Below are 24,559 nucleotides of genomic sequence, written 5' to 3'. Positions count from 1 at the left end.
GACCATTTATTTCCCACCAACTTCAGACGAATGGAAATTATAAAATAATGATTAAAACCTGTAAACTATAACATGAATATTGAAAACGAGCAAACGGTTTCAATCAGTCGCATGCAACAGCTATTTGTCAAACCACACGATACACACACATGCCTAGTTTAAGCAAACAAACTATGTAGATGGTACGAAAATTTAGCAATTAGAGATAGACTATGCCTTGTGTTAGAAAGCTGAATTTATGAAACAGTGAAACTTTAATTCTATTTACAAATTATCTAACCGTTGAAAGGAAATTGAAGCTATAGTTGAAACAAATTCAAATCTATGTTTAAGTTCCAATCAAACCCAATTGACCAAACTCAATCAATAGAAAATGAATATCCATTGTAATTACCAATTTCTTTGTATAATATTTCATGAAAATTAATACAAATCTTTTTGTATGGAAGTGGGGAAGACAACTCGTATAATAATTCCAGATTGTTGTGATTTTTGACTAAAAATTATTATTGTTATTAATATTGATTAGTATACAAAGACACAAACACAAAAGGTACAAAATATTACTCGGTAGTAATACGAGTACAAAATAGTAGTACGAAAATATGATCTCGACAAAATAGTATATATGAAATGGCTAAGATTTCATGAAAAACATTTCAGTCCATTCCCAGCATCATGTACATCGAAGATCTCGAAAAATGTTGTCAGAACTAACCGATAATATTAAAAATTGTAACCATGTTTAAATATAGTCATTGTCAAATATGAATAAAAAACGAAGCACATTAAAAAAGATCAAGATCACAATTTATTAACAGTTATGCTAAATAATGTATGCATCCGTCAGCTTTTAAATTAAATTAAGATGTAATTTTTAGTTTTCATTATACTCGTATGAAACTTTGATCAATAAAGCAGTAACGTATTAGTAGCATGCGTTCTTAGAGGTGGCGTTTTAAAATTATCTACGCGTTACTATGAATAGTGTCTTTTTTGTTAAAGAAGCCTCATTCATCCATTGACAAAAGTTTCATAGAAAATGTTTAATCATTACGGTATTATATATAATACGGTATATATAATACGGTTATATATAATACGGTATTATATATATAATACAGCTTGTTCTTTTATCTTAGATCTGTTCGTTGAGTTATTTCTTTCCAATTTTCTAATACGAAGAGAATGGAAATTCGAGATTTTCAAGGTAGTATTGTATTAGGTATATATATTTAACCGTATTAAAGCGTTTCAGGCCTGATGGAACGAACAGAATGCATATAAGTAAAGAAATGATACCTGTGCAAATGTTGTACCAATCGCGCCAGTCGCAATCGCGAGGAGATTTCGTTCCACCCATTCTTCCCCAGCCTCAATACAACCTTTTTCATAAATCACTTCAAGGTTCTGGAAAACAAAGGCGATCGACTACTCTCTCGAATCTCGCGAATAATATAATTAATCCAAAGACAAATTAGTAACAGACTGAGGTAGAAGTCATTTGAAATGTCGAGCAGTCATTATCATGGTGTATCCAATATTTAGTTGTTTATAAGAGAAATTTACTTTACATGAGAACGTTTTAAATTATTTTAGGTGACATAACGAACTTAAGTATTATAATAGATTTAACATACAAAATTATAAATGTATATGTGAATACATTTTTTCTTTATGATAATAAATTGAAAATGATTTTTAAACTTATTTTAGACATCGTCTATTAATAACTAGCAGTGGTGGTAAAAGGTCTCTTGAATCTCGCGAATAAAATAATTAATCTAAGCTCTTTTAGCAACAAACTCAGGTGAAAGTCATATGAAATGTCAACAGTAATATCATGTTATTTTCAATACTGGTTAATTTATAAATAAAACTTGTTTTATTTTTTAACGTTCTAAATTATGTTACATGAATTAATAATCTTAAGTAGCGCAATAATTCAATTTAGGTACAATTATAAATCTATATGTCATTTTTATTTATATATGAATCAATATTAGAAATACTATGATAATTAGTGTTTGATATTTCAAATGACTTTTATTTCAGACTGTCACTAAATGAGTTTGGATTAATTATCTTATTCGCGACATTCAAAAGACATACTCATATATGTACATATACATATTCAAAAGACACAACTGGTTTTAGTTTGTAACTTCTTAAATTATTTTATGAGACTTCATAAACTTTTAAGTAGAACAATAATTCAACGTAAAATTATAGATATCTAAACACAGATTTTTCTTTATGGGGAATCTCATATTAAATGAGAATCTATTAGAAGTTGTAAATGATTTTTAAAATGATTTTAGGCATCGCCTATTAATAACCAGGGAAAGACGCTTGGCTAACAATATAACTAAAAAGAAAGTTGAGTGTACAATTAAATAAAATAACGCAGAATTATTTTACTATTATTATTTTTCATTAAGTAAAATGATCGAAAGTATCATTTTCAAATGTGTATGTGACTTTGAGCAATGCCAATTTTTATGTATTGGTAAAGACAAAATAGTGCCTGGAGGAAGAACTACTAAATGATCTCTTCATAGTCACTTATCAGTTGTTTCTCTTTTTAGCATGATTTTCCATATGTTCTGATAATTCCAAAGAAAAATGTTTTTGCTTAATTTTCGAGCATTAATTATGAAGATCAAATGAACAATATACATTTATACAGAAATTATTTTGATGAGCGTTTGATGGCTTTCATGTACTTAGTCGATCTATAAACAACTTCTGCTCTTGTGTTTCAACTCATTTCTATGCAAACTACCTAAGAATTAATGTCAATCAATTAGACGATGATAGCACTCTGTTTATTAACTATTTAATGGTTTCTGTTCATGTATCGCTTCTCTAAGGACACCTTTCTCTTTAAGAATTCTTGATATCGAATTCAAATTTAAAGCCTGAAATTACTTTCTATTAAATTCGATGGATAAGATAGAAATAAGTTTGAAGCAAATCGTGAATTCTCGATACAGAAGATCGATCGAACTCGTACTTACCCTTCGGACATGTGCGAACCAAAAACGTAAAAACGTGTCCCTGATTAGTGACTGCAATAGTGTAGTATGTGCTGGTTAATATTGTCAGCTCTCCTAAGTACTTACTTGCATCATGTAGGCGCCTAGCGTTGCTCATTTACTCAAGTACAATATGCAGATACATACTTGTCGCGGTATATAATCATATGTTTACGGTTACAAGAGCAACTGAGAATCGTTAAATAGTGTGCTCCAAGCGAATCAAATCAAAGGAAAATTAAAGTAAATATTCAATTAACGATTACATCCACGTCACATTTACATGCGACAACTGCGAGCCGCCATTAAAACAGAAAATGGGTAATTGTCGGAAGTTAAAACTTTCTCGTGTCTTTAACAATATCTTTCACTGATGTTTTACTCGTACGAAAACCGAGCAGTCTCCTATAGCGTCGCAAAGTGCAATACAGTAAATTCTCCCTAATTGACGCTCAGATTGTGTACAACAATGGACAATTTGGGAAGAGGAGATACGATTATTCGAGCCTTGCAACTCGTTTTTATAGTTGTTGACAATCAGTAACTATAAAAATGAACTGCGAGGCTCGAATAATCGTATTTCCTCTTCCCAAATTGTCCATTTTTATGTACAATCTGAGCGTCAATTAGGGAGAATTTACTGTACAGGGGAGAATAACCATGAATGGAACACATATTGCAAAGAACATTACTATGATTTCGAAAATTGTGAATCTTCTGATAATAAAATTATACTTGTTTTATAACTACATTATGCACATCTTGATCTCGCTACCAATTAATACGTAACTATGCCAGACAATTATTTTTTTTATGCTTGCTTTTTTTATTTTTATATATTTCATAGGTTGTTTTTTCAGTTTCTTTTTATTGGAAGGATTGTTTTTTCATCAGAAAATACTAAAACTCAAAAACGATTCATTTAACGTAAAGACGATTTACGTAATTTAAGATTAGTATATTGTATTATATGTATGTGTACAATAAATACAAAAATAGTACTTATAAGGTTAATACCAACATTACTTTTTTTCGTTACATACACCTGACCCATTCGAGGCAACCAACTGATGAATGAAACAAACTGCACTTCTTAAAAGGGTTACAAATAAAGCAAGTAAACGTAGGAGAAACTCATCGACACTATGCATCCGAATGTTCTGAGTTAGGATTAGATAGGTCGTTTAGTTGTTTTGTTATCTTATCCTAAGTAAAAATGTCCCATTCATGGCAGTGATCACCTGCGTATGTATCTCTCAATAATTCGTGATGTCACTTGGCAGAAATTCTCTAGCATCTTCTACAGTCGAAATATAAAGGACCGGTAGGGTTTTCATTCTAAGTAACAACAGGAATCATTGACAGCTTCAGAGCCGCTAGAGGTTGCGTCCAAGTATCGGAAGAAGCAGCTAAGTTAGGTGCTGCTAAGGTCACGGCCGCGATAACAACACGAAACACTGAACGATTAGGTACTGTTAAAAACGTTGTCCTAACAAAGGAGGCTTCTTAGAGACTCGAAGTGGTAATTACGAAGACAAGTTCGTGATTCTCGTCTAATAAATATGGACACTACAAGAAGAGAAAGTTTAAACTTTCAGTTAGCAGGACAGTACGACATTCAGTTTAGAATCTACCTGTAAAACCATAGTGCTGACAACAGTACCAGCGACAGGTACGAGATTTAATTCTAGCCACTCCTCGCCTGCTCTTAGACAACCTCTCTCGAATATACTCCTCTCTCCAGTCTGCATTCCCCGGGGATAAACAGAAACCATTTAAAACAAACTGTGACAAATAACTTCAACCTCCATGTTTTACAACTACGTTATTCGTGCCTGCAGCTGCTAAAGTAGCAACCTAACCATTGGAGACAATGACCTACCAATACCAATCATTAAAATATGTATTGTGTATACAAACAGCTCAAATAATTTTAAAACTCCTCCACTCTATTCCTCTAGAAGACATTACAGTTTATCTGGGATCTAGATATTTTGGGTTTCTTATCATCAAGAACGGAGACATCTAGTTTCTAAAATTTCTGTCTAGAATTTCTGTGAATAAAAGTGTACAATCTTTAGTTTGTGAACAGTTTTTCTTCTAATTCTAATGCCACTTCAAGCAGAGCAAGAAAGAATAAAGCAAAATTGTCTCGCATTGTAAAAGAAATAAATAATCCAGGGAGAAAAATTGTGAGAATGCTGAACAGATTTTCTGTAGCGTCAGATTCGAAATAATTGCACTGAATAATTTCACTCTTCTATGTTATTTTTTTTAAATAAACATCTAAAGGTATCACACGAATTTAAAAAAGACGTACTACACAAATAAAACTCTCTCTCTCTCTCTCTCTATAATATTCTGAAGTGATTCATCCGTAATATGTTTTCTGCATGAAAACGATAAAGAATTGTAATTTGTTGAATCTTCAATATGGCAAAACTAACAACTAAAATTTATTGTTTTAATAGACACAGTAACGATGATATCAATTATAATAAATTTTTTAATAAAACCACTATAACTTGAATTTATATTAAAAATTCATTAAAATTAAAATTTATCATAATGAATTCTACTCCTATTTGAAATTAATTAATTTAAATTTATATTAAAAATCTAATATAACTTTTAACTAATTACATAATTGGTAAAACATTTGCAAATATTTTAACCACCTTTATATTCTGTTTTTGGTCTTCACTTTTCGAGAATTGAAGTTCTTTTTGCAAATTATCAAGCAAAAATGTATTAACATCGGTCTAGAAATGTTTTATGATTATTTGATCTGCTGTATCATTCATTTTAGATCTAAAAATTTCTCTAATATTTTCAAAACAATTTCTTGAACCGAAAGTGATCAGTGATATTTCTTGAAAGAGCTGGTTCATAGACTCAACTTTGAGTCGGGGCTAAAAGATACCGAGCCTCTAAATGATACATGTTGTTACTAGAATCAAGTCCTTAACAATCCCGTGTGCCGAACTTAGAGCAGCTAATGACTTGTCCTAGTAATAACGAGAATCACTAAGAGTAATTATGGAACACGTTTTATGGAACAGAAAAGAAACATCGATGATAAAATGATTGTGAATAGATGTCGATAATAATAATAATAATAATTTAAGGGATCGTTGATCAATAACTGCAGGCGAGTAAGTAATGCTAAGAGAATTTCTAAGAAAAAGAAATTTATGTACACGATAAGTAAATCACTAGTTCTATTTTCGACGTTAACTGTTACACAATGTGAAAGAAAGTCTACTTACGTAGCCAGATTTCCTAACGTCGTAGCCACACTGTTTATTTTTAATGATTTCCTGGAAAAAAGGACAAGAAACATTTCAAGATAAAAAAAGATAATTTAACACGTAAAAATTTAAATTATAATATAAACTCATTTAATCTGTTTGTTTTGAGAGTATTGTATGACTAACTTTTTATTTCAAAACATAAATAGTTTTTTTTTATTAAACGGGAATAACGAAAGTTTACATGCAGACTTCACTGATCACATTCAGATTTGAGTTAAAAGATTGAATACTTTAGTTTCACTGAAAAAGCTGTTGCCACTCTCAAAGCAAGCTGTATTTATAATGAGTCCTATTAGCACAATTACATTTGGTTTTCGTTTACAACAGCTAAAAGGCACACCACATGCTTCTCTCGAGCCAATGTCGCTCGACGAACAATTGAAATAATTGTTACGATCCCAGTCTTTAGGCCCCTCGATGCCACAACACTGCAACTGTAACACAAAAAATACCTCTAACAAACCTTGTCACTGATAATCAGAATTAAAAGACATGTTATTCTATTTCAAAATTAAAATTTAACATTTCGATTTTACGAAATTAAATTTGATATTTGAACGGCAAAGTTCGAAAATGGAGTTCAATCTCAATGAAGAACAAATATAATCGAGCTGTACGCTATTATGCATACCCAATCCTCCTGAATCCAATCGATGAGATTCTGCTGATCGGGATCTTCTCTGTAGTGAATGATAAACGCTTGGAAACCACCAGCGGCTTGCGATTTTATCTATCAATGGAATCAAAGTAGCATTTGTGGCTGTTATTAGTGACAAGTATCGACAAGCAATTATTGAGAGTTATTGACGATTTACGTTGTATGTTCACTGAGCAAGTGGAAATAATTTATTTATCGAATTTGTATCTGCATATATTTTGAACTCGTATAACGGAAATAAATTAATGCTTTTTAGAACATTAACAAAAGTAATACAAAAAACACTTTTAATAATACTTTGATCGCATATGCATTGTGTACACAACAACTAAGAGAACGATAAACACACAACACTGGTTTTGTATTTAATTTGATTAAAAAAATTTGATTGAACAAAAGACATAGAAACGACACCAAAATTTTGTTTTTTTCAAAAGCTTTATAAAATTAAAATGTAAGAGTCATATAAAAAACCAATAGAAAATTTACACGTACATTTTACGCAAGTGTTACATAACAAAATAAATATCATGCTGCGAAGTCCCAAAAATTCACAAAAAATTTATGAAATAAATTGTTGTAATGAAAAATCGATTTATTTCAATTTTTCAGTGTCGAAAAAACTACTTTTAAGCAACGGGAGCAAGTTAATGAGTTCAAATAAATATATTTAATAAACTGAACATTTTTTTAACTTTTTCACTGCTTTATGTTCCATCTGTGTTAATCTCTGTCTTAAATACATAAAATCTGCAATCTAGCGATAGCTATCTTAATCATATATCATTAATATTGTCACACTTCAAATTTTAAAAAAACAACTTCGCTATCTTTTCCAGTAAATATTAACACTATATTTACGGAGCACAAAAAACAGCTGTTTTAAATTAGTTTATAAAAGTAACAATAAGACATTTATTCTGATTTTTAACAAGTGTTACTATAACATTTGCTGTAAGTAACATATAAATTCAATAAATAACTTATAAATATATCTTAACGATATGAATAATCGTAAAATAAAAAATTAGTGACCCGTCATTTTGACGGATTCTGTAAATCTAGTGTTAAATAAAAACATGAAACAACAAATTAAGTGAGTCATGTGAACATTGCTCATTTCACTATGAAACATCTCTACGTTTTCGTAGCACGTTACATGATTTTTTCTCTACCTCTGTTACTTCGATACAGCAAACTCTTTAGTTAACTCTTTAGTTTAGTACTCTTCGATCTTGTAAGTTTGATTAATAGAAATTCCTGTTGCTGTTCCTCATTGCAGAATGCTCTTAATAGATTCGTTGCATTCAACTACGCATATGTAGGAGGGAACGGGAGAATGGTGGTCATTCAAACAAGAATTGCAATACACTCAAAATATGAGATAATACATTTATTTCAAATAACTTTTCATAAGCTTTGGGCAATAAACTATAGGTGAAAAATAAAAATAATAATATCCATAATGATTTACTTGTGGTGAAATTAACGTTATAAAAAAATAGTTTTGACCCTTATTACCCGCATCAGTGGGCAATCATAATCATGCTGTGGGTAATCGTGGTAGGCGTATCATACAGTCATCGCACACATATTTTTCGGGAGGATCCCATCCGGTCATTCTGCACGAGATGCATCTGTATTACATTTCATTGTCTCGTTTAAATTTAGTGCAGATGATACGTATATTATTGGCTTCGCCTACATCATCATCGTCGATATTATGAACAAATTTTTTGGTCGTTTCATCTAATCTTATCTTCTTTTTAACATTAATTTTAATTATCTTTCCATGTTTTCTTTTTGCTACTTTTCTATTTTTTTCTATTCCTTTTTTTTATGAAATATTCCTCAAGGCGACTACCATTACCTGCATATGCATTATTTATTATTTATTTTTATTAATCCAACAGAATTTAGTAACAGATTGAAGTAGAAATTATTTGAAATGTCAAACAGTAAATTAGTTTAATACAACCAACATTGCATTATTTATTTAAAATTGATTTGTGCTTATACTTTCACAAACATCTTATCTCTAGTCTGCGGATTTTTATGTAAAATATAAATATTTTGAAGAAATTGAAAATTCGTTCTTCCTTTAACAATTTTAATAGCTTTACAATAACATGTTGGCGTCCTTAAAATCGTTAAATTTTGAAATATTGAAGCGATTTCAGGATCTTGAATCGACAAATTACAGCGTAAGGTCAAAATTGCTTATTGACAGAGGAGCTGACCAACTCGATTCAGCCAAATGAATTGATTATAAAGACGACGTTGCAATTTATCCGGCCCGTCATGTCTTTAGTTGGTAATTTCACCCTTCCATTCTTCTATAGACATTAGAAGTATAGGCTAAACACCGAGGTACTCAATGAGCGGTTTCACTACACAGAACCACACCATTAACTATGTCTAGTTGAGTTCGGGCTAGTTCTACTGAATGGATTTAGCTATGCATATAGAGAGCACAAGAGAAGAGAAAATAAAACAGCTTGTAACTGTCTTAGTTACGACTTTGTTCCTAAAATTTGATTTTAGTGCCCTACGCTGCAACAGTTACAATAAATTTATTTAGATCAGAATTTCTGTATGAAATAATTTTCTGTTTTTTAAAAGTATGGAAAAATTAAAAATATAACAAGCTGTGAGAGGTTAATGTTGAAATTTAAGAATATATCTAGCTTGGAATATTTAATTTTAAAAATTAAAAATGTATCTAGCATAAAGAGGTTAATATTTCTGTACGAAATAATTGTCTGCTTTTAAAAGAATGTACAAATTTAAACGTATCTATAGGAAGGTGAATAGTTTTATATGAAATAATTGTCTGCTTATCAAAAAACGTAAAATTAAAAAATGTATCTGGCTTAGTTAATATTTTTATAGAAAATAAATTTCTGTTTTCAGGGAACAGTAAGTACAGTGTTGTACTTCAATTAACATAATTAATTCTAGAACCTTGCTCGTTCTAATTTGCATTAAAATATGCAAATATTTAAAGGTTATGTCACAATTTCGTAACAGTATAGAGCAAAGTTGCCACACGATACAATAATTTAAAATCGAAAATAAAAATATAAACGTAGAAAAATCGAATAAGATTAATTTATCTAACAATTATGCTGTATACAAATTTGGAAAACATAAATATCGTTTTGTTAGTAGCAACTTTAGAAAATAACATAAAGGTTGAAAGAAATATTGAATGTAAATATAAAAATATGATTAAAAACATGAACTACGGGAACTACCGTTGTTGTAACAACAACCGAATACGTTGAAACATTTTATTTATTCCAGCGCTAATGGTTCCATCTGGAAACATGAAACTTTCAAAAAGCTTTTCCTAAATTGGAATGCACACATTTTATAATATTTTTTATTTCTATTTCAATCTCAAAATTGAAGATATCTTTTTTTAATTTCTTTTATTAAGTTTTAACATAAATTTTGAATAAATGTATATGACAGTCTCGAATGAACTACGAATTACTTCACGTGCTACGGGAATTAGAGCTGTTTCAGAATTATACATATGTGCTGAGTGTACAATGCACCTAAATGATCCACGTACTAAGTTTATGATCCTAGCTGTACCCCGGGTTGAGATTTGAAGTTGCTAGGGTCTTTGGCTTAGTTATATGCTACAGAGAATCTTTGAAAACGTTGCATCGTAACAGATGGAAACTTGTTTGCAACTTACCCAGTCTTTAAAGATGAAACCTAAGACGCCAGCTGCCATTTCCATTAGCAACAATAATGCCAGAAATATTGCATACTGCAACAAATGTGTACAATATTACATGATAATTAATTTTGTTCTAACAGTCGAAGAATTTAGAAAGGAATAAAATGTTTAGATGAACAATGCCTCTCGATTACTTATGTATATTATAAACGACACGATTCAGCACAATCCAAAACGTCTAATAACATTAATCATCGAGAAACATTTTATGTAATCTCATTTGAGTTGTATGATTTTTGTACATTCATATCCAGCAAAACTGCTGGGTAAGTGGTATTGGGTTTTTGGGTGTCCCATAATTGTATTAACACCCAAAAAGGGGTGATTCCTGAGATCATTTGAAGTAACTTTTTCCTTAGCGAAAATGCAGTCCACAGCTTTGTTTACGAGTTATTAATGAAAAACGCTGACCAATAAGAGGCGAGCTCGCCTAGCGCTAAACGGTCGAGCCAATCAGCGGAACTGGGCTTCGACCGCTCGTTAGCTCGACCGCCTTGCGCCAGCTGAGCTCGCTTCTCATCCATCAGTATTTTTCGTTAATAACTCGTAAACAAAGCCATGTATTGCATTTTCACGCCTTCCCGGGTTTTAACATAATTATGTGACACCCTGTAGTTACTTATATGTATAATAATATAAAAATAGGACCACTTTTTACCCTTGAAATAAGTAAGATACATTCCTAAATTTTCAGCACTTATTCCGGTATACATATAAACGTCCTGAATGTAAGAGAAAAATATGCGATGGCAATCTAGCAATAACAATTTGCGTATAGCTACATTCCTTGCACATTTTATATACAATTTTACTAATAGACTACGAATCTTTATGCATATTTGCATTTTCATACTCCATTTTACAAAGACTAAATTCAGAGAAAAATTGATTTGATTGATCACGAAGTTCTTTATAAAGAAGATAATAAAAGATGTTAATTTTTATTGACACAGACGATTTAATAAATGCATAAAAGTTCGCAGTCTACTTATTAAATAAAACTGCGAATCCGATAAATCGAAGTCGTCAAACATTTTAAATTAACGAGTAGTTGAAAAATTCATGGAATCGAAGAGGTTAGACATTTTCGCGCCAAAATAGACGGGGAAGTCGAAGAATTCGTCGCAAGAGATCGTTCGTAGGGAGAAAAGATATTTGATGGAATAAAATGCATCGATCTTGATGCACTTGATCGAATTCTTTAGTACTTACTGCAGCTAAGAGGCACGTATTTTCCCTGAGTGCACCAACACACCCCGTAAATCCAATGACAAATGTTACGGAACCTGCAGCGTAGATTGTTATTTACAAAGCATTTGAAAATTTCGATGTTCTTCTTCGTGTAAGGCGAAAGGTTCGGGGAACTACGGAATCTGTAACTTACCGACTAGAATCAGGATAAACGCTGGATCGAGCGCAACGTTTGTGAGACGGGACAAGTTGTTAAACGTGTCCTTCTCGGCCCATGCCCATACACCCACAGCCATGATGCCCAAACCCAACCACTAGAAAAACAACAACAGAAATAGAGAACTTGTTAACACGCTCGATTGAATTTTAAATTTCAATTCGATCGTTAAAATTTTATTGTAACATGTTGAGCGCCGTTTTGGTCACATATGAGTGACACTAATTTTTAACTAGCTTTCAAAACTCATTTTTATTGTAACAGACCGATTAAACTGAATGTAACCAGGATTTTGAACTATTAACTAATAACTAAGTTAAACTATAAATGGCTTTATAAATTTTTGGGGTTGATGAAATTCCTTAATTTCGTTTATTTTTTAATAAAAAATGTAATTTGTTTTATTCGATGAATATAAAGTTTTATTTATGAGAAATTAATAGAAGTTAATTAAGAAAACGAACCAAAGGCACAGCAATTGGTCACCCCCACAGTAATCGCTCCACTATCCCAATCGGCACTTAATGTGTTAAAGTGAAATTTTACTGACATTGCACTCCGAATTTGAAGATTGGCACTTCGTTGTACATGAAACAACCACTTCAAGTGACAAATAATTTAGTAAATTATTATGATAAGGTCTATAGTAATTATATATTTGAACAAGATCTGCAATAGGAAATTTTGTTTATGATGTCTACTGTTTCGTTTATCTCGTAGATCTGAATAGTAAATCCCTGATTGAGAAGAAAGACGGATTTCATTCTTTTAAATAGTGCAGTTTGTTGACAGCACCCTCTATTCCAACATTTTTTACTTTTTATTCTCGAGTTTGGTAAGTAATCAATACACAGTCCGCATGCGTCTAGACTTGTTTACTCTTTCCGTAGCATTACGCCGTTCTACAGGTTTCATTTTATCACGGCCGTTACTGAGGAATTTCCCTATTTATCAAAAGTTTACGTTAACCAAAAAATTCATTTGAAATGTTTATTAATTTCTTACCCAGAATTTGTACAGCGAAAACGATTCAAACAAAGGGCAACAAAACCGCGTGAACTGGCGTTCAATATTTTCCCTAGCCATCAAAAAAACTCTCTAGAATAAAATAACTGCCCGATGAAGTTCTCGTTTACTTCGATTGCTTCGGTCTTAATTACAGTGTGACCCGTGTATCGCATAATGAACTGGCTTACAAGTCATAATCTCTGCTTGTTTAATTATTAATGTCTCCATTTTAATGCCTCCCAATTATTCGAGTTGCTGCAAGGATACATTCTCCGGGATCTCTTAATTCCGCACGTAGGAGATACTACTAAATGATGATATAGTGGCAACGTTATCGAGACAACGTTGGCAAGACATGTCGTGATAAATATTTGGATATACTAGGGACATAATCCTAGTAACATGATTCATCGGCAGACACTGCCGACGGAGAAGAAGCTCGAGAAATTGTTGTGTACCAACTTAATACCCATTCAAACTCTTAGTTCTTTTTCTAATTAGCATAATGATCGCCAGCATTTTTTAATCTTTCCTGTAATCCACTAAACCGTCGACACTTTGAACAAAGAGCAATAGACGGAATAAATAACGGTGATCGCTAAACTGCAGATCTTTATGGAAAATAAAAATCATCTGCGGTAATTGTAGGAAGCAGTAACCAATTAGAAGTTTTGTTTCTTCCTTGAACACCAGAACTATTAATCAGCAGTTCTAGTGTTCAAGGAAGAAACAAAACTTCTAATTGGTTACCGTTTCTTACATTTGCCGCAGACGCTATACCGCCACTCGTGTACGTCCAATTCCAAAATTATTTGAACAGTTACAGAAAATTAGATAATTGTGGAAAACCTATAGGGAATTGTTATAATTTCTTTTTATTTCAAATTTAATTGTATTAACTGCACGCCTTACGATTTATTTTCAAAGAAACGTGCATGCACAGATAACTTAATTTCACGCAACTGTATGTGCGAGGAGTTATCATAAAACAAAACTAAAATATTTCAGTTTTTATTTAATATATTCATATAAAGGTAGACACTATTTCATTTGTAATTGAACAGATTAATAATGTAACGCTAATATTAAATAAAAATTGAGAAACATTCTCTTTTCAAGTTACAACAAAGTTATGAAAAATGTTCTCATAATAATTGAAATTACTGTGAACAAAATTTACAAACTATTTAAATTTGTTTGTAATATGCGATAACCGTTGACCACGTACATTTATTGTAATTACTTTATAATAAAAATAACATTGATTTTATGAAAGAAAAGAAAATTTTCATAATCAACACGAAAAAAATCGTTGCATAACAACTACTAATTTAATTCGAATGGTTAAATTTGTTGGTCCCTTGCTAAAAACTACACCAATAATAGTAACGATTATCGGTAAATGTATTGAAATCGGCAAGCTTTTACAACAACAAATAATACAAATGTAATTAATTGTAGTATCAATTAAGAACATTAATAAAAGAAATAAAAGAAAGAAGTAAATATTCCATCAACAATGATCATTAGCAACGAACAAAATATTCGTTTAATTGAAATTATCACTTTTTAATCAAAAATTGAAATCTTTTGAACCTATCGATTCTCGAACAGTTTCTTTTACATTTCGCGATTAATAGTTTCAACTTAACTAGTGAACACGATTGTGTTCCTGATTTTTGTCAAAAAAGTTTCCCAAATAATTTTTGTTTCTCTGCTGCAAAAGTTTTAAGGCTCCGACCGATAACGTTTTTATAGAGAGATGTATTTCAGCTCGAACAGTTGCGAGCCAATATCCTCCCACATTTTTCGCTTTAATGATAGTCGGGGAACTCTCGGTCTCTCATGAGAATTGCGAATACATCCTCAGAGTTTTTGCGCAGAAATTGAATCAGAAGAGAGGAGCACGATGCAATTTAAACGCAACGGGCCCGCATCCGATAAATTGATTCGATTGCGTCGCTGGTATTATTTTTATTGACACAATTACGTGCACGTATCCGTTGCCGGGCTCATCCGCTGGCGATGCAAAGGGGAGCTTCGTGAGAGACAGGGAATAATACAAGTTAAACGGGAACTACTTATCATGTCTTCCATGCCACTGGATTCATTCGCGATTACTATATTCCGCGACCTTTCAGCCGCAACTGCCAGATTTATTGTCTCTCGGATCGTTCAGCAGCAATTGAAGACATCTAAGGACTTTCGTCCATATCTACCCCACGAAGATTATAAGTAACACGACTCAGAGAAGTGTGTTTTTTTGTTTCGAAATGTGATTGAACAATTTCTTATTAAGATCAATTTCTACTATCCGTTCAGACCAGAGTTGGGCAAAAGGTAATCTGATAATGATTATAAATTATAATTAGTTATAATCATAAATATAATTTATAATAACTTAGTTATAATTACAAATAATTTATGATAATACGTAATAACTAAAGAGTTACAATCGTTAATCATTAAACAGATTACTTTTTGCACAATTATTACAAAATTACTTATCGTGAAGCATGTTAAGTCTATATTATAAATACTTCATAATCGAAATTTCAAGAATTGGACGTAATAAAAACAAAATTTCAATCGTCGGTAATGGTTATTCATAAACAATATATTTCTGGTTATCCATAATCAAAAACTGTTTTCGTCATTTATAATGGTTATTGGCAACTAAAATCATTTTAAGCAGAATCCAATGGTTACACAATTTTTTCTTGTTATGGTCATAACAGTGTTATGGTCTCTGAAAAAATTCGATTTTTTAGAAGTTCTAAGCCGGAATACCCGCTTAAGTTTCGTCATTTTTGCAGCGAGAGTGCGACATACTGCCTCTAGAACGTTCAGGAATATTGCACAATATCAGCTAGGAATTTAAGGTTAACATGACTCATTAAGAGGCATTGTGCTTCCCCAAGATCAATATTACGTCACGCATAGCATGGAACCCAATTCTAACGCAGCGTGGTTTCTGAGGTTGCCGGATTCACGCCCTCGGGCAGTGATTACGAGGTGTCGGGGATCTTATTCCAGCTAAAATGAATCATTTAGACGTTAAACTCTCACAATGCGTGCCACTCAAAACGAAATGGTTTCTCGTGACGCAGCGAGATTAAACGCTAAACTGTCGCGACTGCGATTCAAAGTGAAACAAAAAAGGCTTGGCAAAACGAATATTAAGTTGCGCTAACTGGATTTCTGCGAAAGGAAGAGGCGCGAGGAACGAAAAGCGCGAAACTTGGTTTCTTCTGTGGCGAAGCGGAGCGTTGCGGAGGGGATAAAGTAATTTCCGTGACGTTCAAGTGCGCAGACGGAAGTTGGAACGTTTCTGATTGAAACCCGGAACGAGGGAGATTACGCGTCAATAATTATTGGCACGATCTAATTTCACGAGTCCGAGCGTCGAGGCAAAGAGAAAAAAGCGCTGCCAATATTTTGTCGTGATAGCGCACACTCTAACGAAACACCTACTTTCTTGAACATCATCGGCCAATTGTCGAAATTTTGTACTACAGCTTCATTGAATCTTTAATAAGTAATCGTAATATAAGAGAATACAATGAAATGAAAGAAGAAAAAGAAAATTAAGAAGTAGAAAAATTAGCTGCTAATAGCTGCTATTAATAAAATAAATCTAATATACACATTATATACATATATCAGATTTATTTTATTAATCGCTGCTGATAGTAGCTAATTTTTCTACTTCTTTAAACCTTACCACTAAAGGAGTGAATTTAGATGTTTTAGACTTTGGACGATTTTGAGCAAAACTTTAAATCATTTTTATTTTCTACAGTTGTTAAATGATGAACTTTAAATTAAGTCTGAACGTTTTCTTGTAGAAAATCATTGTTATTAAGATACCCAATAATATGTAAAACATTGGGAACTTATAAATTAATAATAGAATTCAAGCAATAATTATTTGAAGTGAAACAATTGTAAAACAAAAAACTATGATAACTTTTGGTGTAGCTAGAGTGATTTTTATAATTATTGACGTCACCGTAGTGTTTTTGGAATTTCGTATGAAAATATCTAACAGTGCTGGAATTAACTTTTTTCGAAGAATGAATATTCAAAATTCACTTTTAGCGATCTGTAAGTCATGCAGAGTATTATCTAACACTATCCAAGGGATTAGCATCGATATCTAAAGGCCGCAATACATCAATCATAACCGATCATGTCATTTTGGACTGTCCAAGATACATCCATCAGCGTCGAAAACAAACTGGAACCCCTACTGAAGGACAACTTCGACTCAACGAAGAGATATGCAAATTACTTGAATACATCAAGGACATAAAATAATAGAAGAAATATAATGGAACAATAACATGAAGTCGCTAATAACCGTAACAGTTGATGGTACGATAAATCAGAAGCAAAAAATCTCAACTTAGTTTTATAAAATATACAGACTGAAACATTGAAACGTCTATTCTGTGTCAAATTTTTATATGTAGAATCACCCCTTGACGGTTGTAACATCGTTTTCCGAACACCCCGTATATTAAAGTCTTATTACAAAAAATCTATACGTTGGAGATAAACACATAGTGTTTATATATATTAATGTCTAACAATTTTCAGCCTAAACATTTTCAGTTAGAAAATGTTTTTTATCATTTTAGGGTATTTTCTGCCTCATAGTGAGGCGTCTCGGTGGCAATCCAGCAGATCTTATAAAATACTACACAACCTTCATTTGCGAAACAAATATGCGAGGCTTGGCACAAAAACCTAAGCAGATAACCCGATTTAGGATCGATCGAGTAGCCTTGAACGTTAGATTGAATTTGATCCGATATTAGTGCAAAGCGTGAACAGAGTGTCCTTGTTCACGTGCACAGTAAATCTCATTTAGTTGCGAATCAATACTTCGTTTGGTGCAGCTTTTTCAACTTGCATGGCTGAATGGTTAACATATTTTGGCATAAGTTAGGGTGTTTGTACAGTTTAGAAAATCCAATCGAAAGTAAATGGAGACATACAAGAAACAAAAATTGTCTCGTGCTATTAAGGAAATGATTAAGGATGAAGAAGTACTAATTAACGCAGCTGTAAAAGAAACACAACGAGTAATTCATTAGAGAACCATTAGAGAACTGCCAGTAAAAGTGTTGAGCTTCTTAACATTTGAGCAGCGGAGATCGGGACCATTTCAACACAGAATGCACTTTAAAAAACATATTGAAAAAATTGATGAATTACATTATAAATGATCTCAAGCGTAATTAGTTATTTCTGTCAAAACTGTTCATCGCGCTGGAGTTAATTTTAAGGTAACTGATGATGAATAATGTTTTACTCATTTCCCTTGTACGTCCAGGTACGACGTTCTGTTTATTACATATTTTTTAATTAATTCTGTATCTTTTTTTATCAACTTACTGTTTCCATTTCAAAGCTCTATCCTTCCAATGCAAATGATGACAAAGGGAAAGTTCGACGTCAAGGGGTGAGAACTTCTACATGAAATTTCACTTTGAAAACGTGCCACCGTGATCAATAATGGCACAGCAATTGAAAAGTTTCGAGGATGGAGGCATTACATTACAGATATGAGGTTTCGCGTAAATTCAGTTTAAGGTTGTTCCATAATATTCGCAACTTTGCGTAACGCATGCCTTCCGTTATTTCATTATTCCATTATTTCTAGATACGGCGAAGCCAAAGAGCTTGACGAAAGAACATTTCGTACCACTTTCAGTCATTACGACAAGTTATTTTTAAAAAGAGACATTACGCAACAGCTTCACTCTGTGAATCTTGTATTCCCGATATGTGTCAATGCCATGAAAACACGGGGGATGGCTTCGACGACAGAGGCAAGGACGATAATGTAGTGATTCTCGAGTACCTTCGACAGGCTATTTCTGTGTTGGAAACGACACGAGGTGCTTCCAATCACATGAACGTGTAATGCTAAAAAATTAGTGGCGTCGGAGTATATTTGTAAAATATTATTCAATATGTACTCGATAAGTATTCTTCGAATATTAGAGAAATAGAATGCGAGAAAATGTTCCTCGTTCATGTATTTTAGTTTCTTGAATTTGCAAGCAACGATCATTATAATCTTTCATGAAAGATGTTACCAACTAAAACAAAGAAATTGGATAAAATTGTGCTGAAATGTTTAATTTTACGTGAAAGAAGAAGATATTTTTTAATTTAACTGAAACTGATGAAAGCATAAAAAATAATGATCGTTACGGCACTTAAAAAGTTATTGGAAACTGAATATTTATATTTAAATACATATATAATTTTATACATTTTCTTTACTTCAAATTGTATTGAATTCTTCTCATTTTGCCTTTAACGAAAGTGTAGAGAAATGTTTAATAATGAACAATTTTTATATAACCTATAATATGAGTAGAATCTAAGTATAAGTAATATAAACTCATAAAAGTAATATATAACGTAGATACTTTTGATATTATACTTTTTCATTTTAGTCAGCATTGAAAGCGTCAATAATATTCAAGCAGAAAATACAAAATTTGTTACAGCAATTATTGACTTTATGATAATATTGATTGAAGCTTGATTTTATAGCAATAATGCAGATTACATATGGTTCTATTATTTCAACGTACATACATTGTATATTATAAATTATATAAAGATTATGGTAGATAAAATTTTTTATAAATACTAACTAATAATACCAAATACTTAAATAGATTTTAATTACAATGACGGTTGATAAATGAATTGCACCACTGGCACTCAGAGTATTAAAAATTCAATTTATAACATAAATACTGATAGAATGGAGTTCGAATTAATGATAAAACGAGTTAAATCATAATGCGCATAAACAAATAATCATTCAATAATGTAAAAGTGGAATTATATGAAACACGAATGTTAACATTGGTAACTGATGTAACGAATGATGGAAACAACAGATAGAAATATGAATATTCAATCGGATTTCCGGTATAACGCAACTCTAAAAGAACGCCACGAGTTTTATTAACCTGCGGACGGCAAATCATTTAACGCAACTATATGATTGACAGTATTTATGACAATATTCATTTAATTTAGCATATTTTCGAAAACATATTTTTGAAGATAGAGTAAGTAATAATTTACTAAGTATTAATTTAAATATACGTTAATTAAATAAATACGTTAAGTAATAATAATACGTTAATTAAATAAATACGTTAAGTAATAACAATACGTTAATTAAATAAAAACGTTAGGTAATAATTTAATTACGTTAGATCAAAATGCGCGCGCGCGCGCGCAGAGGATTAGTTAGAGGTTTAGACAAGCGTTGTTCAATTACCAATGTTAACATACGTACATTATATAATTCCATTTTTATATTATTAAAAGATTATTCGTTCGTGTACATTATAGTTCAACTTGTTCTATCATTAGAATCCAGATGTACAAATTGATCGATTGTTTAATTAAAAACATTAACATTTTTTTACATGTTGTAATAAAACTAATGTTTATCAGTCAGACGAATACATAACACGCAAATCTACAAACGTATTTTATTATAATGTTCATTTATAGTACGAGGCAACTAATAAAAGAACTAAACCTTCGGATTTATTATTTGATGTTCTCGAAACGATTAAACCAAGCCCAGTAGCAGTAAAGAATCCAGTAAAGAATATTTTCTATTTCAGACAATTTTGTATCGAAAATAAGAACAAGATTCAGTCGACACATTATGTTTAAATACATTTATATATCATGTAAATAAATAAAATGAAAAATTATAATTTATATTTTCTGTCTATTTTAGTAATTTCAGGATACTTATATTTTGCTTCGTGTGAAATGTATTGTATATTGTTGTATTTTTATAGAAAACCGGTTTTTTAAAATATTGAAATTTGGAAACCGGTTATTTCATTCTATAAAATATTAAAATAATATTAATAATATTCAGATTTTTCGGTAGAAAATTGGCTTTTGATTCTTTTCACCTGTGCACTCGTTATACCATGCGTCGCGTCGCGTCGAATTACCAAGCTCGTTCTCATAGAAAGAGGACCTGTGCACAAGCATCTCCGTGAGAAAGTGCAGTCCGTGATCTTGGTCCTCCGAATACATGGGAATATCAAGTATAGCCGTATTTGATGGGCGCAGATGAAATACGATAAGCAGAGACGCTGCTCATTGGCTGTCAGAAATTGGTATCGACACATCTGGATAATTTCCCAGGGGCGTTAACCTATGACTTACGGGCTACTAGGACCGAGGTATTCTGACGGGGACTATGTACTGTTTTCGTCCATGTATGCATGCATTCGGTCATTCCACGCTGAATCGATCAGCCAATGTCAGGAATTTTGATAGAACTGAAATACGATATCAGCTTACGCGACAGGAAGGTGTTAAGTTATTCATCTCGTTGGTATTGGCTTCTCGGGAACGTGTGTTGGTATGTAACGCTATGATTTCCCCTGGAAACCACTCATGAAAACTTAATACATCAATTAACCAGCGCGCGCCGTTCGAGTGAATTCGTTCCCAAAAATGAATTATTTCTTCCACGGTATAAGTAAATTTCCTGTCTAATGCTCGCGCAGAAGCGGGATTAACCCTTTCACTGTTGACTAAAATGGACAGTATAATAGAAGAAATATGTAATCTTTTTTGTATTATTTTGTAAAGTGATGTGCATAATTACAGACTCAACTTAACAAAATATCGCATTTTTTCTATTTCTATTTTCTATTATTTCTAATATAGAAATATACAAATACTCGCACAACGTAAATAGTATCTCTACCAAAACTTTTAATCTCGCGCTTTTATCCCTCTATTTTTGGCAGTCAGCCAATTTAATGATTCGTACATGTTTAATGTTCTTTTAATTAGATTTCAAGCTCGGTTCAATTTAATTTGTCGATGTATAACGTTCACGTTCGTACAATTCACCTGTATACTGCATTAACGTTAATGTTTAATTCCGATTTCATTTGCCCACATCTCTGTCAGTCGCAAACAGGTCGCTGTTTCACTATACTGTATACTCTTTCGTCGAGTATCAAAAATTCCTTTTACTTTGAAACTTAGAAGTGAAGCATAATTTCGATGATTTCGACTAAAGATCGAAAACATAACAATTAACAAACGAACATAAATCGGTTCTCTAAAGTTTACTCAACAAAGAAGAACTCTGACCAACATATTAATAAGCCGTTGATTGTTACGACAGGTTCTGTCTGAGGTAACCGAATCGTACACGCAATAATTAGAACTAGCATTGATACCTATCTTATTCCAGATATTTCGCACATAGTCTACGGTGATTTCGTAGCCGAGGATTCGTTAATTACACAGTGGCCCATGAAAGTATTCAAACACCTTTTAATGCTAGAACTGCCGAGAGTACCGAGCCCTAAATGCGACTAATGTGTATTATTTTATAACAATAATAAGACTGAATTTATTCAAATTTCGTATGATTTCTGTTGCAATATATCCTTCAGTAAAGAAGTCCATCAAACAATATCTCATAGAGATGTTACTATAATTCCAGTAACTGCGAAAGAAAAAGTTAGAAACCGGTAATTTTGACTGGTTCGGTAGTGCTCTAGTGTTGAAACGAAATAACTTCTTTAAAATTAGATAAAATGACTCAAATTTTATTGAGATGTTAGGAGAGCTAACATAGATTCACTACTAATAATAATTATTGGTCGAAACTGTCGAAAGTTGTCAACTTGATTTTTATTCATCAAAATTCTGGTTATCCGTAATAGTTCCTCATAACCAAAAACGGTTTTCATTAATTACAATAGTTACCTATAACAAATTAACATCGATAATTGTTATTTATAACAAATTTATAATAATAGTTAGATTTCCATTATTTATAATAGTTATTGGTAACCAAAATAATTCCAGTCGTTTATAATTAGTTACAAAAATCGTTTTAAGCAAAAATTTAATAGTTATACTTCAATTAATTTTTTGTTTTGGTTATAACTAGTTGTTTTAATATTTCAAAAAAATTCACGTTATTTAGTCGGATATTTAAAAAGTTATTCCGTCGTAAAAGGTGTTCGAATACTTTCGTGAGCTACTGTACATCCAGCTGTTTCAATTAAGTAGTATCAGAGTAAAACTGTTAAACGATTTGAAATTTCACATCGGAGTCTCATTATAAGTGGTCACCGATGCATGGCAACGAGTGCAGAGTCCGTGCCCGAACATTCTTTCATTTTCCTGTGTACTTGAAATTATTCCAACTTTTCTAGCAGGAGATTACGAGAGAATAATAACAGAAGCGGAAAGAAGGAGCGGAGTGATGCCGAGCAAAAAATGCATATGATTTAATACACGATCGCAGAAGCATACACTGTGTTCCGGGCGATACAGTTGGGTAGGTGGAAGGTCATTCCGCGAGCAAAGATAAATCGAGAGCGTGGAATAAAAGTTTTTCAGACGGCGCTGCTTTGTTCCGGGATAATCGTGGCTGAAAATCGCGGTTACACCGTTACATAGAAATCGGGTAATGTTTCCGTTTATGATTTGCAGTTTCTATCAAGCATGGTCTAGAATACATTCAACAGATTTGTAAATTCGATTATTTCGTGAGCGAAACATTATACAGATAAATTGTATTTTCCATCGTCCACGTATCTTACCCCATATTGCATTGTCGGGAAATTTTACGCGGACAGAATAATGCGATCGATAAGATCGCAGCGGATCGTTCGTTAGAGTCGCATTCGGGAAAGGTGTAATACGTTTTCCGACAGTCTAATAAAAAGACTTCAGGTTCAAATGTATGCGAATACCTTGTATAAGAAAGGCTAATTGCAAGATTATAAGAGTAGGTTAAGGACTGTGCTAAGCCTGCATATAAAAATTAGTAAAAGAGATTGTAAATAAGGCTTCGGGCTAAAGAGGATGTAGAAATGCGTTAGTAATCTGTGAGAAAATGGATAATAATGCGTGTTTATCGACGCGTATTACGTGGCGATCGTTTCGTTGTTTCCAAATCCTTTTTCTGTAAACTTGTTTTATACATATATCATCATATATTTTATATAAAATTGATAATATGTAATACTATATTCAATTCAATTATTACTATGTGTACAAATAATCAAAACTTTCAAAGTTAATCAACTTAACAAAATAACCTTTCAAATCGGTAAAGAAATCCTAATTTTTAGTCTATTTTGTAGGAGCAACATCATAAAACCAAAAGTTCATTGATGAATCTACAAAATTTCTACTTTAATTTCTAACAGTAAATTGCATATAAAAGAAGAATAGTATATTCATACAGCTCAAGTATGCATTGTTCTTCGCAAGTATGGTTATTTCTACGCCTTTGTAAGCAACGTGTAGTTATACATGATATCG

General features: G+C 32.0%; 1 protein-coding gene across 5 annotated transcripts in view; it reads right to left on the bottom strand.

Annotated features, from left to right (window-relative positions):
* Tsp26A (Tetraspanin 26A) overlaps window positions 1-24,559 on the bottom strand; it is a 39,135-nt gene that overhangs the window by 8,239 nt on the left and 6,337 nt on the right. Inside the window, exons 1-9 of one of the 5 annotated variants that reach the window (XM_033468614.2) lie at window positions 12,637-12,902; window positions 12,149-12,269; window positions 11,977-12,050; window positions 10,720-10,794; window positions 6,984-7,082; window positions 6,658-6,786; window positions 6,308-6,358; window positions 4,673-4,783; window positions 1,303-1,410 (exon numbers count right to left, since the gene is read on the bottom strand). In XM_033468614.2, coding sequence (XP_033324505.1) covers window positions 1,303-1,410; window positions 4,673-4,783; window positions 6,308-6,358; window positions 6,658-6,786; window positions 6,984-7,082; window positions 10,720-10,794; window positions 11,977-12,050; window positions 12,149-12,251 — 750 coding nt within the window. In that variant the 5' untranslated portion in view covers window positions 12,252-12,269; window positions 12,637-12,902. The other 4 variants (XM_033468611.2, XM_033468612.2, XM_033468615.2 and 1 more) reach the window with 4 other exon arrangements.

Source organism: Megalopta genalis, chromosome 2, assembly GCF_051020955.1.
Source record: "Megalopta genalis isolate 19385.01 chromosome 2, iyMegGena1_principal, whole genome shotgun sequence".
Lineage (NCBI taxonomy): Eukaryota > Metazoa > Arthropoda > Insecta > Hymenoptera > Halictidae > Megalopta > Megalopta genalis.
The sequence above is the reverse complement of the archived record's forward strand: the minus strand, read 5'-3'. Positions and strand labels throughout refer to the sequence as shown.